Raw genomic sequence first — 16,205 nt, forward strand, 5'->3', positions numbered from 1 at the left:
TATAAAACGACTCTTTGTTCATGTGGTATTTGTTTACATCCCCCCCCCCGTGAATAAATCATTTTATTACAAGGTGTGTGGGTGAGTTTGCATACGTTTATTTTAATTTCACGATAGATATGTGGGGGGGGGGGGCGTATTCATAACGACGACGACATTAAATGACACAAGGGTTCCCCGGGAAGTCCGTAATCACAATCAGAACATTTCGAGGTCAAACTAGTTTGCATTTTTTTTTTGGGGGGGGGGGTCATATGCACGCCTAATACCGTAAAGTACAAAAATAATAATTTGTATTCTTTTCGTGGTCTTAAACGCCCAATACACTGTTTGAAAAAAAAAACGTTTCAAATGTTTCCAAATTCATCCAAATCACTTGACACGCTTTCCATCTTCGTCACCCGTGAGTCGAATTAAGTTTTTCCCAGTTCCAGCTTTGTCTTGACAAATAAATAAAGAAAGAAAGAAACAAACAGCTAAATAAAAAAACTAAATAAATAAATGCGCTCATTGTCTAAAAAATGGCACGTTCCAATCGCATTCCTTGACAATACACAGTATAAAGGCTACTGTATCCATCCATCTAAGTCACTAATGTCGTAATGGTATATCTCCTGGCTTCAGTGCAAAGCAGCGTGGGTTCACTTCGGTTCCCATTTAGTGACCAAATGGTTCTCGTATCTATATCATGTCAATACGTGCGCTGCAACGAACTGGCGACCAGTTTTGGGTGTAGTCCGCCTATTGGCCCAACTGGGCTCGGATAGGCTCCAGCAGCCTGTGATCTGACCCTGAACAAGAGAATATGGACATAAAACATCTGAGGTTCCTTCCTCCCACATTCTAAAATCGTGCATGGGGGTTTAATTGAAGACGATCAAATTGAATGCTGGTTTGTCTCTGAATGCTACTGAATTGCTTCCATTTGCATCCCCGGGAAATACAATTTATAAATGCGTGATAAAATTAACTATAAAATAAAATTTCTATCAAACAGTGTCCTTCCTGCACATTGGCGTGATTTGACATTTAACAAGATGAAAGATTAATTTAAACTACCTTGAAAATAAAACAAATTGCTTTTTTGCCTACCCCTGCTTTCTAAAATTGGCCGTTACCATAATTCTAATTTAAATTCTTCAGGTGTTTTTTTTTTAACTATATTTGTGTCCATTTAGTTGAAATTCACACCTAAGACCTGTCCAAGTGTTTTCATTTATTCTTTGATTCTTAAAGTGTGGTCGGACTCAAGTATCAATAATGGTACGCTGGGTCCCTCCAGTGGTATGCAAAAATAATAAAAATAAAAATCACCGATATCGGCGCAACCTACTTCCTTATTTGGCTAAACAGGTAAACGAATTTCCTCGTGGCTACCTTGGAAATTTAAACGTATACTATGTACTTTTTTAACACAAGATGTCCCCACAGAGCCATCAGAGGTGGCAATAAGATTGAGGTGCTTTAGAAGAAGAAGATCTTCACTGATAGTTCACATTGGAAGTTAGATCATTCCGATCCCTGGCAGAGCGCAAGTAATATCCTTATCTATTTTCTTTATATTTGGTAGCTCCGCTATGCTAAAAAGTAGTTAATACCTCGGCACAGCCCTGTTACCTATTTTTTTTAAATGCTATTTGATTATTTTGAAGATTTTTGTTGTTGTCGAATCACTGTAGTGTGCTTAGTATCGTCATGCAATGGTTAAGTTTCCGATTACGCCATCTTGAGTGTCATGTAGGTCAAAGAACACGGGTCAAAGGTGAAACGTGAAGTTTTTTTCTATCGTTACTTTATCCGATTGGTCTAAGGATGGTGACGTCGCAGGAAACCTATCCATTACAGCGTGAATGCTATGTGACTTTATTTGGTTTGCTAATTCTCAGCTAAAAAACTCGTTCGATATTTTCAGGTGTTAGAAGTTTCACGCCAATAATATGGGTCAATACACCCTTTGAGTAATACGTGGGTGAATATGTGCACTATCAAATTTAGAGTTGAAAAAAACCAAACCAATTTTAAAGTAAATTTATATGAGTTGCGTTGTACCCCGGTTGAATGGAGCAAGTACGCCCCCTGCCGTCTATTGTAAGGAAGCGACACAACCAATGTTTGAGCGGCCTGTCCCCCGAGGACGGCTGTTGCGCATGCGCACACAATGTCACAAGATGGCGGAGAGTACGGAACTGAAGGTAAAGCGAGCCCCTCCACTTGGTTGACAAATAGGCGCTTAGCACTGTCACGTTTGAATTTCAAATAACTGAAACGCTATTTGTCGACAATCAAGTAAGCGGTCAGTACTTTTATCACCTGACGTACGTCCACAGGAAGGGATCAGACACCGTACAAAACTGTTAGCTGACTAGGCTAGCCTGCTAGCCTTAGCTTTGTTATTGTTGCCGACGATCCGTTAGTCAGTTTGTGCTTGTGCTGTTCTCCTGCAGATTACGAGCACATCCCTCCTCGGATCTTAAACAGAGATTCCATTAACGCCAACGCCTTGAATACAGCCCCACACCAGGCAGCTCCCACTGACATTACATGAAGTAAAGCAATCAGACCGCTTTATCTTATAAAAATGGGCTCTGTCTATTCCCTGGAACTTGGCAGTACCACTCGTAATAGGTAGCGTTGCTTCTGTTTGATTTGTTTGAATTCATGACGAGAAATGATCTTTATTCAAATTATGTTGACCAGCACAATTTTTTGTTGATATATATTGACAGATTAAGTGGAAGGCCTTTATATTTTTGTAATTTGCCCGACATCAGTTGGCTAGCTAGCAGAGGTGGCTTGTGTCATCTCCTGCCAAATTAGTGTTTGTAGCTGCATAATCCATGTTGAATAAACCCCTCACTATAGTCGTGTCCTCATCCTTCGATAAATGTTTAATTTTTAGTATTGACAACCCTCTTGCACGCACTATTTTCAGATGTGTTGTGACTGCATGGACTGGCTATATATGATAACGTTGGGGGGGACTCTAATTAAAATCCAACATTTTCTTGATTTTTACCTTAATTTCCCTCACAAGTGTTCCGACGGTCCAGTCATGCGCTTCACAATCTGCCTCGCTTGATACACGCCTGTGGCATAAAATTACTATTAAGCACTGTGAAAACGTCAGGCAAGGTCATCTAGACCAGTGATTTCCAAGCTTTATGGCGCCAAGGCACATATTTTACAATTGAAAAATCTCACGGCACACCAATAGACAAAAATACCACAAAAAGTAATTACCGTATGTACTTCATGCCATCTAATAGAAGACTATTTTCATTTGTTCTTTCTGTTACTATGCCTCACTGCCATAAACAAAGGACCAAATTTACATTATTTCTTGGAAATAAATGATTTTTGGAGCAATTAAGTAAAATTTGATAATTGCCCACGGTACACCTGAAGAGCGATCAGCACAGTCACTGATCTAGGCGAATTGTGAAACCAAATGTAATCCATATGAGATTTTTTATCTGTAGTGGAACATAAAATAACTTAAATTTAAGTAAAGTTCTCTGTTTTTCTTATGGGCAACCATAGCATTATGTTAGTTGCAATGTGACAAGTGGTTGCCATCTTTGTATAATTTTCTTTAAAAAAAACATAAAATTAGCATTTCAGACACTTCTGAAATCCTTAATAGAAAATTGATTCACAAAAAAAAAACAATGACTAAAGTACATGATCTGTTCTACCGCCCACACTACTATTCTCATGAAAAATTTTCAATTTTTGAAGTTTAAGTGGAGTTTTTCGGGCAAGTAAGTTGCAGATGAAACAAAAGAGTAAGGGAGATGTGTTGAGAAATAATGAAATACTTTTTTTTTTTTTTAACGCAATTTTTTACAATAATGACACAAAAAAACCTAAATTTCTGTGTAATCCACCCACTGTTTTTCGATATTCCTGGTCCGTCGTGTTCTGAGGACCGTAGTTCGAATCCCACCCTCGCCTGTGTGGAGTTTTCATGTTCTCCCAGTGCCTGCTTGAGTTTTCTTCCTGGGCACTCTGGTTTCCCCATACATGTCAAAAATATGCATGAGTTGGAAACTCTAAATTGGCTTCAGGTCCTATTGTGTTTGTGGCTGTTGTCTGTGTTGATGTACCCTGCGATTGGCTGGCAACCAGTTCAGGGTGTACGCGCCTCCTGCCCGTTGACAGCTGGGATAGGCTCCGGCATTCCCCACGACCCTCGTGAGGATAGGCTCCTCAGAAAATGGATGGATAGATGTCACATTGCTAATTTTAGCTCAGAAGGTTGGAGCATTCCTTCAAGTAAACCACAATGTCAGATTTTATGATCAGTACAGATTGTTTGAACTCATGTCCCATGTTTCTCTTATAATCACAAAACTGTGTTGCATGTGGTGATGCTTTATAACCAAAAGCTTTGAAAAACTAGAAAAATAACATCTGTATCTTGTTTTGGCAAATTTCAGAGTGCTGTGTTTACAAAGAACGGTTTTCACTGTGATGAGGCGGTAAAAGCAAAACATTGATTTTTCTGTATTTTAATGACTGTACACTGACATATTTTAATTTTATTTCGGCAAGCGTCGGAGAATGCGTTCCATAACTTGACTCTTCCTTTTCTACCAGCAAATGGTAATGAGCCTTCGAGTTTCAGAGCTGCAAGTCTTGTTGGGTTTTGCTGGACGGAATAAGCACGGGCGTAAGCACGAACTTTTGACCAAAGCGCTGCACCTCGTAAAGGCTGGTTGCAGCCCCGCCATGCAGATGAAGATTAAAGAGCTATACAGACGGAGATTCCCAACCAAGATGGTTTCGCCGGTGGACCTTGCAATGCCCGGCGTCCATTCTGCCTCCAGCCTTCCCGTGGGCCTCTTCGACAGCCATGGTTCCCCCTCGCCGCTGTTGCCTGTTTCACTGCTCGGGCCCAAGCACGAGCTCAGTCTGCCTCACCTGCCCTCCACCCTGCACCCTGTCCACCCCGACGTCAAACTGCAGAGATTGCCATTTTATGACGTGCTTGACGAGCTCATAAAGCCCACCAGTCTGAGTGAGTTTATTTTGACTTGACACCGATGGATGTTCTGAGATGCCTTTACGTTGCCACTTCACTGATCACTGTCACCTTCATTTATTGTAGCCTCCGACAACGGTCAGCGGTTCCAAGAAGCTTGTTATGCCTTCGCTTTAACACCACTACAAGTTCAACAGATCAGCAGCTCCATGTAAGCAACGCAGCTTTCTTGTTAACATTGTCAGTGAGCAACAATATTCATTGAGTGTGGACCACTCCCTCTTGACATCATTGTTTCTCTCTCTCTCTCTCTTTTTTTTTTTTTTTTTTTTTTTTTAGGGACATATCAGGGACCAAATGTGACTTCGCTGTTCAAGTCCAGTTAAGGTAGAAACAAGTAGTGTGTTACCTTTTGGTAAAAAAATAAAATAAAAATACAGAAAGATCAAGTGAGGGGAACTTTTATGGAGCCGAGGCACACACTTTACATTTGCAAAATTTCACGGCACACCAACAGACAAGAATGTCCCGGAAACAGATCTGTTAATTGCTTCACGTACTTGCTGCCATCCAACAGAAAATCATTCATTTGCTCAGTCTGTCAGTATGCCTCACTGTCGTAAATAGATGAACAAAGATGCGTTATCTCTTGTAAATATATATTTTTGGAACAATTACATATATAATTATATACAGTAAATGAACAGGTGACTTAAACAGACTCATTGCTCCATCTTGTGATCAGATCGGTGATCAGTTGTAAGGTGTTCAGTGTTTTTTTTTTTTTTAATCGCTGATCGTCCCCAAAAAACCCAAATTGTGCAAACTTTTCACAAAACTGCAATAGCTAACCAAGGTGCAGCAAACAGTCAGTGGCAAAAAATATGTTTTAGAACTGATAAATATAAGAATATGCTTGCTTCAGTTGTAAAATATCCTTCAAATCACCACGAGCGTGTCATGACGAGACCTACGCAACGGCACGGTTTGTGCGCATAATTTCCCGTTTTGTTTGCATCCGTATGATGTCAGAGACGTGTTCCATCGACAGAAGAAGCCACATTTGTTTTTTAGTAATATGGATGACTACATAAAAAGATCAGATTTTAGAAAAGCTGTGATCACTGCCTTTAGTTAAATCACATGCCATGGAGGTGCTTTTTATATTCGTTTCCTTTAAAATTGTACCAAGACGGGTTCTTCAACATGGGCCATTTATTTTGGGACAGATGGGTTTTAATTTATGCATTCGCACTTCATCAAACCAACTAGACTTCAAGTCAAATACACAAACTAATCTTTGAAACTTGCAGTCACTCACATTTGGTGAGCGCGTTCGTTCGTGTGCGCGGCATCGCACTCACAAATATGCACGGTCAAGCACGAAAAATCCCGTGCGTAAAATTTGTTACGAGTAGAAAAAATAGATATTGAAGGACGTCGCTTATTTTGTGTAGTCTTGACATTAATTTACGTGTTTATTTCATAAACTTTAACAAAACAAGCCTGCTCCTAAGCAATCAGTATTCACCCAGGAAAAGGAAATGCAAGTTAACCGTACTGAGCATGTACGGAAGTGATGCCACAAGCAGCTGATTCGCGTACTGCGAGCGCATTTACGTCGAAAGTCATCAACATAATGAGGCTTGTCAAAGGAAATTCAGTTACACCAGGGTTGTTCAATGCGTCGATCATGAAGCAGTTAGGTTGATCGTGTGATGGCGTTCCCCCCCCCAAAAAAAAAAAGACGTGACACTATCAGATAAAGCTCGTCATATCAAGTATTTTTATTGATGAAAATTTTTAAATACCGTTTTATATCATGTTTTACTAAGGTCAGTTCAAATTGGAAATTATCATTTCTGAGTTGGAAATTTTTGTTTTCCATTTGAGTTATGTATTTGTTTATTTTATTTTTGATTTCCAGTTATGTTATATTAATCGAGTAAGTTATTTTAAGATCTTGAGATACCATCCCTAATCACACCCGCAACTTTATCCACGAGCATGACTGACCACTCCCGTACATTTTTCAAATGTGAGTGACTGGACTTGTGACCCTGCGTAAATGTAACACACAGTAATACAACTAAGCATCAGCAAGCATAACTTCTGACCGACAGGTGATTGAAATTGACTCCTCCATGTATCAGTCAGTTGTCCATTTTGATTAAGTTTCTGGATGGTATTGGTATTTAAACAAAAAAAACAAAAAACACCACTTCATTTTACTCTTGTGTTAAAGCAATCCCAGATTTGGGTTGTCCCTTCATCTTGAGTAAGATATTCCCCCATTCATTCAACAATCTCCTGTTTCCATTTTGGATGAATGGTATTCTTCAACAACCTCATAGAAAGAAAGGCCAGTTGATTGCCACAAGCAAATAGGTCACTCATTTTAAGAAAAAAAATTCAACAGCATTGCTCTAGCTTCTTTTTTTTTCCTCTTAGGTTTTGTCTATCAGAGACAAGCTGTCCCCAAGAAGATCATTTCCCTCCAAATCTGTGTGTGAAGGTGAACGGAAAGCCCTGCAATCTCCCTGTGAGTTCAGACTCTCCGACTTCAGACTGCGCTGTTTGTTCAAGTGTGCTAGCGACCACGAAGGGTGTGGAATAATAAAGAAGTGCTGTTTTTTTTTTTCCTTGCAGGGATATCTTCCTCCCACCAAAAATGGAGTCGAACCAAAACGACCGAGTCGCCCCATAAACATAACCTCCCTTGTACGACTGTCCACTACAGTCCCCAACACAATTGTTGTGTCGTGGACTTCAGAAATTGGGAGGGTAAGAATGTCGGAAAGACTTTGCGAAGCAGATGTTTTGAGGAGAATGCGACTCACCTCAACATGACCCCTTTTTCCACATCTCTTGTCAGAGTTTTTCCATGGCTGTTTATTTGGTAATGCAGCAGTCATCTGCAGTGTTGTTGCAAAGACTACGAGCCAGAGGAATTAGGAACCCTGACCACTCGAGAGCTCTGAGTAAGTTTTTATTTTCTTTCAAAACTCAAATTCATTCACGAGCGGGATCGCTATCAATCAAACTTTATTTATACATAAAATGTAACTAAAAGTATCTTCACGTTCTAAACTGGTTGCCTGATTAAATTTGACAGCATATCAAAGCAAACACTTTGGAGCACATTGTCATTTGAAAACAATTAACAGCTTCATTCCTGAAATCAATTCCAATTTTTTTGTTTTGTTTCATTTTTTTCCAAAATCCCACCGTGCGAGCCCTCTTTCGTATGTGAATATATAAATCAGATGTGTATGCGACACAACTGCAGTCTGCTTTAGAACTGATAGATGTCAGTTATATTTTTTTCTTGACTGTTCTGGAATTTGTTTGCAATGTGTGATTTTGGGCGGCATGATGGAGCAGCTCTAGAGCGTTGCCCTCACAGGTTTGAGGACCAGGGTTCAAATCCTGGCCCGTCCATGTTTCCGCATGCTTGCATGGGTTTTCTCCGCGCACTCCGGTTCCCTCCCACATCCCAAAAAACATGCATTAATTGGAGATTCTAAATTTCCCCTCAGTGTGATTGTGAGTGCAAATGGTAGGTGGAGCCTACAGCAACTGTCATCTGGCTGCTGTATTAAATAGTTCACATTATCTTCTCACAGTGCTTTGAATGACTCATCAATTTAGCATCTTACTGTCTGTCTCAGTATTTTGTGGAGCGTTCATAAAGCATCACGTGTTTTACGTGACGATCAGTCGATTACCACTGCAAAGGCAAAAAGTTTCTGCTGCCCTGCTGCCTATTTATCCAAGTGTGATGGTTTTATAACTTTTACCACAATATTACTTGCACACACAACAGCTTCTGAAAATATCCTCTCTTGTAAAAACATTCAGCGCCGTTATGTTTGCCAATGAACATATAAACATTCCTCACCACTTCCTTTCAAACCACACAACCTACTTGCTAATTATTCATCTTCTCCAGTTTAGGACATTCAGTTGCTGCTGCTGTTGTCGCATTTCTTATCTGTAGATTTGTTCCCTTATCCAAGTTTGTGTTACGCACCTTTTTCAAAATTTACAGAAAAACAAACATGTATCTGCAGTATAAGAAGGACAAAATTGAATGACTCTTTTCCCAGAGTGATCAAATCATAGTACACAGGAAGCCCCTGAAATGTAATAATGAATACAAGAACTGATTTAAAATATGATGAATGCCGTATTATAGTTTGGACCCTATGTCCTCAGATTGTGGCCTACGTGTGTAATCAATACTAGGCACATTTTACACTTGAAAAAATAAATACCCATCCATCGATTTTCTACACCGCTTATCCTCACTTTGGTTGCAGCTACGCAGGAGCCTATTCCAGCTCACTGCTGATAGGAGGCAGGGTACATATAAGCAGACAACCATTCATTCTTAAATTAACACCTACGGGAAAATTAAGAGTCTACAATTAACCTACTGTGCATGTTTTTGGGATGTGGGAGGAAACCAGAGGAACTGAAGAAAGCCCACCGAGGCGCGAGGAGATAACTCCACACAGGCGAGGCTGGATTTGAAACTGATTCCTCAGATTTGTGATGTACTGAATATTGTCTCTGATGCAAAGTTCCATGTGTCAGTATTTGAAATGTGTGATGCTTTTATGAGCAATTTGTACTTATGTAGTACATGATACTGAAATATTAAATGGAACCACACTGGTATAATGATTAATTATAATCCAGTGTGGAATAAAATACACAATTACCTCTATTAGACTATTGTTGTATTTGTTTTGTCATTCTTTAATGAAAAAAAAAAGCTGTAAAAATGTATTCATACAAATGAAGTTCCTTTGTAATAAATTCCTGGTACTCTTGAGAAAATGTGATTATCTTTATACTTGGCCCGCTTTAATTTTTGTACCTTACTGCTTTCTTTGCAGTCAAAGAGAAATTGACAGCAGATCCAGAGAGCGAGATTGCCACCACCAGTCTCCGAGTGTCTCTTCTGTGTCCTGTAGGTTTTTGCAACTTTCATTTTATGCCTGACAATCCCCTCATCATCAGTGGGAAGTACTTCATGGTTGTTTTGTTTTGTTTTGTTTTTTAAGCTTGGAAAGATGAGGCTGACAATCGCGTGTCGAGCGTTAACATGTTCCCACCTCCAGTGCTTTGATGCTACGCTTTATATCCAAATGAATGAGAAGAAGCCCACCTGGGTGTGCCCAGTATGTGACAAGAAGGCGCCATATGAGCATCTGATTATTGATGGGTGAGTGGACTTGTACTGTAACTAGCTAGAGCAAAATTGACACCCAATCCTGAGCTTTTAGGGGACAATAGAAAAATGATATCCAGAGATGTCTCCGCAGGAGGCTTTCAAGCTCCTCCCTACTCAGCCTGTAATACGGGCTTTGTGGAACTGTAGCTCACAAACACGGTTAAACTCAGAAGTCCTGCCCCACAAACTCCCAATTCCAGAGAAATTGCGACACTTTGTAAAATGAAAATAAAAACAGAATATAAAGTTTTCCAAATCCTTTTTAAATTATATTAAACTGAATACACAAAAAAAGAAGATATTTAATGGAATATTCCAAAAAGAGCTGGAAAAAGGGTGACAAAAACCAGTTTCAAACAATCCACCATTAAACAGGTTAATGGGAAACACGTGACCTTCATAGTTAGTTATAAAAGTAGTGTCCCCAAATCAGTATCAGGATCGCTCATATTCAAAGAATGCCCAACCCTCGCGCATTAATAACCATGATCAGTGTGTAAAGGTTTTTGGTGCGTGGGCTCGGGAGCGCTTCAGAAAAGTCAGTTAACACACTTTGTCACTACGTTCCCAAATGTTAAAACTCTACCGTGCAAAGTGGGCACCATATATCAACAAGACTCACAAATGCTGCCAGCTTTTCTGGGCCTGGAAATGAACTGACACAAGGTGTAAAAATCTGATGTTTTTTTCCGCATATTTCCTAAAAATGAGCAAAGCCAGGGCTTTCTTTTGCATGAGTGGCAAATAGATATTGCCAAGTTGTGGTCTACTCATCCACCTGGGGGGAGAGCCTACCGACTTCCTTGTAGGCTGCTACTTCAGCTTGGTCACGCCGGTGTGCTATCATCCTTGCATGCTACCGAGCGGCCCTTTCACAAGGCCTCAACAACAACAATTTAGCATTTTGGTTGCGATACTTAGCAACATTTCTGACCTCTCCAGTGACATTCTGTGAAAAAAAAAAAAAAAAAAAGCGAGTAGAGAGGTAATTCACACTAGAGAAGACACAATATAAGTGGAATAAGTTTCGCATTGTTTTCCGTATGACCAGAGAGAGGCCAATCACGGGGACAGTGGCAAAAAGCATTGGGAACAGCATGCCTCTCACTTCTTCTTCTTTGCCTTTCGGCTTGTCCCGATTCGGGGTCGCCACAGCGTGTCATCTTTTTCCAACTAAGCCTATCTCGTGCATCTTCTTCTCTAACACCCACTGTCCTCATGTCCTCCCTCACAACATCCATCAACCTTTTCTTTGCCTCTCATTGAAAATGCAAAAGCAGTAATTTAGCGGCATGTTGGAAACTTTCGACCTGAGGTTTGTACTTTCATGCTAGAAATATTTCCCCCAAGTTTGCCATGCCTCACTTGTACACTCCATGAGAAAATCGCATGAGAGCTCGAGGGTTGCAGGGTTAATCTGTCTTGTATTAGGGAGTTGTTGAACCATGCACTTTGAAGTATTATTTATGTTCAATTAAAAACATTTAAAATTGAGACTGTTTATATGCAGTGCACATTTTGACTGAAGGGGACTTTTTTTTGTAAGAGGAAGTTTTTTTTTGTGTGTATATCTGTCAAAAATATTGAGAAAACAACGTATTATTTATCTTTCAAATGTTTCAAAACTTGTGGTATCTTAAGAAACAAAGCTAATCCCAGAAGAGGAAGTCTCAAAAAGCAGAACTTGTTTAGGTTGCCATTTTCATGTGTTTCCATTAAGAACGCAAAGGGATTTAAAAAAAAAAAATGGAAATCAGACTTTTTCAGGGGGAAAAATCTGAAATTTGTTGTTTGACCAGTTGTGATAAGATGACATGGCATTGTTTTTTTAGTCATCATGCTTTTTTTTCAGGTTGTTTATGGAAATCCTGAACAGCTGTTCTGACTGTGATGAAATCCAGTTTAAAGAGGATGGAAGTTGGGCCCCCATGAGATCAAAAAAAGAAGTGCAGGAGGTGCCTGCCTCTTACTACGGAGTAGACAGCGGTACGTACTACAAAGCTCGCCAACCCGATGTGGTCTTCTTGTTACGTGGAATCAATGTGACTTTGATGTGTGTCTGTGTGTAGATGTGCCTAAAATGGAAAACCACGAGCAGAAACGGGGATCGGCGGGTGAGAACAGTAAGAAAGTGGACGTGATTGACCTGACACTGGACAGCTCGTCGGAAGATGAGCCAGATGATGAGCCGCCTCCTAAAAGGGGCTGTCCATCACTGTCGCCTATCTCCCCACCTCCAACCAAGGGGTCAGTGTGCAACCTCAAAAAGCACTTGTCAAGTTTCTCGCTGAAACCCATGACATGGTGTAACATTGTTTTTCCCCTCCCAGAGTACTTAATCTTCACAACCAGACGTCACCGGTGACAAGAGCTCCCAGCATGCCCCCTTTAGAGACCAGCTACATTCCTCCACCGCCACCACTTATTCAGGACTACCGCCATTTTTATCACTCAGCTAGTGAGCTGCCAGGTAGGCACGGCCCCAATGTTAAATTAACATATTGTCTGATGATGATTTCTTCCTGTAAATGTTCCCTGTTCCCACACTGGTATTGTTTGTGTGTTACCAAGTACATTACAACCTCTAAACTTAAGCCAAACCATATTTTTTTCCATAGAAAATAATGAATAATATAATGAATAACACATCCATTCATTATTCGTTATCATAAAGCCTGTAGAGCTAGTTTTAAATAACATTTTCACATTTGGAACTGTCAAAAAGGAACCGTTAAAACAAACAAAAAAAAAAAGTCTTAACTTTAATGACACAGGCATCTAATATTAAGGTGATCTTCCCAAACAAATCCGTTTTATCGATTGAGAGTTTAATTCCTTCCAAGAAACAGATAGCGTGAGCTCAATCGTATTCATATCGTCACAGTCTATCGAGCTTAGCATTTCCAAAGACATAATCAAACTTTAGTATATTGCAATTTTCAGAAATACACTGCAACTCACAGTGCACTTTATACGTATCAACATCTACCCCTCCCTCACTATTTGTCCACAAGGACAAATAAACCGGTAAAAAAAAAAAACCTCTTAATGCGCTGTTGTGATATGTAGTGTACACACACGTACTAGGAAACCAGGGCCTAATAAAGGCCAATTTCTACATTCCTTTTGAGCCAGCGTGTGTGCTTCCAAGCTTTATGAGGTAGTTTGTTAACATATATCTTTATCTTTTGACAAAAGGGATTTCCCCACCCTGAAAAAAGAAGGGCTTATTTTCACAAAAAATTGAACAATTTATTTCTGTGGTAGCTGATGAAAATTAATCCGGGGGGGGGGGGGGGGTTGTTTAGTAGCAGCAGTATTAGTAAACACAAAACATACGAATAATGTCATTGTCCTTTGGGTTAAAAAAAAAAAAAAGCCTTTAAAATAATATATTTTAATGTTGTACGTGGAAGCGCGAAGGACATTTAATCTTCATTTCGGTTGACACCAAGAGGGTTATTGGATATCACCAAATAGGGCAGTCCCCTGACATGGATGAAAATTGATTAATTTATCTGTTCAATTCTTATTACACAAATTAAAATACTGTCTTTAGATGAAAGGGGCACGTACAATGTATAGAGCTCCTGCACCTACATCACCGAAATCACGTGACTGGCCATATTGCCGGTCAAACAAAGCATTGTTCAATGCTAAATCTGTTGAAATTAAACAAAAATAGAGAGAGTTTTGTCCGATAACGTTAAACATTTAGAAGGTGATGATAAACTAAGGTACGTTGAATAATGAGAGACACTTAGCATAAAGGACACATAATTTTTGCCGATAAGAAAGTGGACTGTTAATTTGCCCCCGCTTGCCTTGGACAACTGGATCTACACATGTATCTGGTGACTAAGTCGTTGAGATTTACACGGAAAAGTTTGAAAGCCTAGAAAAGTCTGGACGCATACAAATACTTGGTTGCTGGATCTGTTCTCAATCAAAATTAAATCCCACATAGTGATGGAGCCACTCAGATTTTTTTCAATACAAATACCAATGTTTAAATAAATGACTCCTGGTTTTACACAAACTCGCATTCATTAACTATGATTGGGGGGAAAAAAAAGACAGCGAGTCGGCTCCTTCGTACACGGCAGCATATTGTGGCCACACTTTAATCTCTGTAAACCTCTCTACGACAGCCGTCTTATTGTCTTTTTTTAAATACGTATTGTTTTCAAATGAGTCAACATTATAAATACTTCATGGTAATTTGAGGTTAAGAAGAATAATTCCCATCTGAAATGATCGCTACATAGATCCATCATGTGAGTGATGTCTATGCACTTCTCATTTTTTTCAATACATAAATGATTTTACACAAACTCTCATTCATTAACTATGTTTGGAGAAAAACATTTAGGACAGGGAGTCGGCTCCTCCGTACACGGAAGCGTATTGCGACCACACACACATTTTGAAACCTCTATGCAACAGATGTTTTGTTTTGTTTTTAATATGCATTGTTGTCAAATGAGTCAACTTGGCATTATAAATACTTCTTGGTAACTTGAAATTAAGAATAATTCCTACCTAAAATGAAGTGATTGCTACACAGTTGTGTGTATTTGGTTGGGCACAATTCATCACATTTAATTGGTGAAATCCATCAATCTTTTATGGTCTTTTCAGCTGGTATTCCATAGAATGATATTTTTGAATATCTGTCTCGTCTGTTGTGACAACCAACAGCACAACAAGTCTCAGGCATTGTGAATATTCTGCTCCGGTTTAATGTCCCCCACAGCGTCGAGCATCTCTTTTTGACTGGCAACATGGCGCCGTGAAAACGGTGTCGACACGTGCACGAGCTCTATTGGAGTACAAAATAATTTGGTGTTTGGTTACTGTTTATGGCCATATTTCCCAGCTCAAATGTCAATGTTATGAGTGAAAAATATTAACCCTTTTTTGTTTGTTTTTTACAGATCTAAATTTCTTCTCCTTCCTCCAAGGCGACAATCAGGTACATCCATCATGGAGATTGTCGCACTTTCCCCCGTGTAATGCCCTTTTTCTTCATTTCTTTCAGCATTACAACATGGTGATGGCTGCCGCGGCAGCCGCGTCAGCCTCGGATGACCCGGACCTCCTCCTCAACCGCTACCTGCCGTACGGCTCGTCCCCCATGTTGCGGGAACCTCCGGGGACCCCGGGCAGCAGCACGCTGGTAGCCACCAACGGAGGCAGCAACAGCGGCAGCACTAGCAGTTTAGTGTCTTCCAGCAGTCTGCGGGACAAAGACCGAGAGCGAGACAGAGACAGCCACACGCTCTCAGGATTGTCAAGGTCCTCTGTGGAGGCGGCAGCGGCGGCGGCCATTTATGGCTCGATATCTGACGTCATCTCTCTGGATTAGATTCCCGCAAAACTGATGCACACGGGAGACATTGAGACAAGAGCTTTGTAAATACAGACGAGAGAGATGAAAGAATACAGTACTATGTACAGAGAGGAAAATCTATTTTCAATTTAATTATCACGTGTATATGAACTTAGGACACTTCCTGTCCGGTGAGTTGCTTCAGTTCAATATTTTCTGTGAATACTGAAGACTTTTTCACACCTCTTCATGTGGTCCTTTGATTATATTGTACCTTTTGTACTTGGTTTTTACAGTTTTGTTTTCAATATTTCATGTCAATGGCATTAGTTTATTATATGTGCACAGAACCTTCATGAGGTGAGACCTTATGGAACATAATATTTAGTATAAAAATAAAATGGGCATTGTCATAGATGTTCACAAAGCAAGTCAGCAAATGAGGAAAAAGGGTAACTTTTTCTAAATTGCACAGTTTCTGTTTTTAAAGAAAAAAAAAAAAAACAAAAGACAGCAGAACGTGTTTTGCCATCACTGTAGACATTCATGCTGTGGTCACGTTATTTTAAGGACTTAATTTATGATATAAGTTATGTTGGATGTATACTGTTGTTGGTTTTTAAAAAGCATTCCCTACGCCTCGGACT

At 39.9% G+C, this 16,205-nt stretch overlaps 1 protein-coding gene across 4 annotated transcripts; it reads left to right on the forward strand.

Annotated features, from left to right (window-relative positions):
• The first annotated feature begins 1,431 nt into the window (after nt 1-1,431).
• On the forward strand, nt 1,432-15,806 carry pias1b (protein inhibitor of activated STAT, 1b). 4 transcript variants are annotated; one of them, XM_061822895.1, is made up of 15 exons: nt 1,432-1,535; nt 2,445-2,625; nt 4,600-5,020; nt 5,111-5,195; nt 5,324-5,371; nt 7,436-7,526; nt 7,634-7,768; nt 7,860-7,965; nt 9,889-9,962; nt 10,057-10,217; nt 12,079-12,212; nt 12,296-12,473; nt 12,557-12,696; nt 15,164-15,201; nt 15,268-15,806. In XM_061822895.1, exons 3-15 carry the CDS (start codon nt 4,603-4,605, stop codon nt 15,592-15,594), a joined length of 1,935 nt encoding a protein of 644 aa, XP_061678879.1. In that variant the 5' UTR covers nt 1,432-1,535; nt 2,445-2,625; nt 4,600-4,602; the 3' UTR covers nt 15,595-15,806. The 4 variants fall into 4 exon arrangements, with proteins under 4 accessions (XP_061678879.1, XP_061678878.1, XP_061678877.1 ...); XM_061822897.1 differs by lacking the exon at nt 1,432-1,535 and adding an exon at nt 1,837-2,192; XM_061822894.1 differs by lacking the exon at nt 2,445-2,625.
• Nucleotides 15,807-16,205: the final 399 nt, after the last annotated feature.

Source organism: Syngnathoides biaculeatus, chromosome 6, assembly GCF_019802595.1.
Source record: "Syngnathoides biaculeatus isolate LvHL_M chromosome 6, ASM1980259v1, whole genome shotgun sequence".
NCBI lineage: Eukaryota > Metazoa > Chordata > Actinopteri > Syngnathiformes > Syngnathidae > Syngnathoides > Syngnathoides biaculeatus.

What these genes read in the sequence shown, in the direction of transcription:
- pias1b (XM_061822893.1), top strand. Translation starts at nt 2,034, where the DNA reads ATGAGTTGCGTTGTACCCCGGTTGAATGGAGCAAGTACGCCCCCTGCC. An exon ending in CAACAGATCAGCAGCTCCAT is followed by an intron (nt 5,196 to 5,323) that starts GTAAGCAACGCA and finishes TTTTTTTTTTAG; the next exon opens with GGACATATCAGGGACCAAAT. An exon ending in TTACTACGGAGTAGACAGCG is followed by an intron (nt 12,213 to 12,295) that starts GTACGTACTACA and finishes GTCTGTGTGTAG; the next exon opens with ATGTGCCTAAAATGGAAAAC.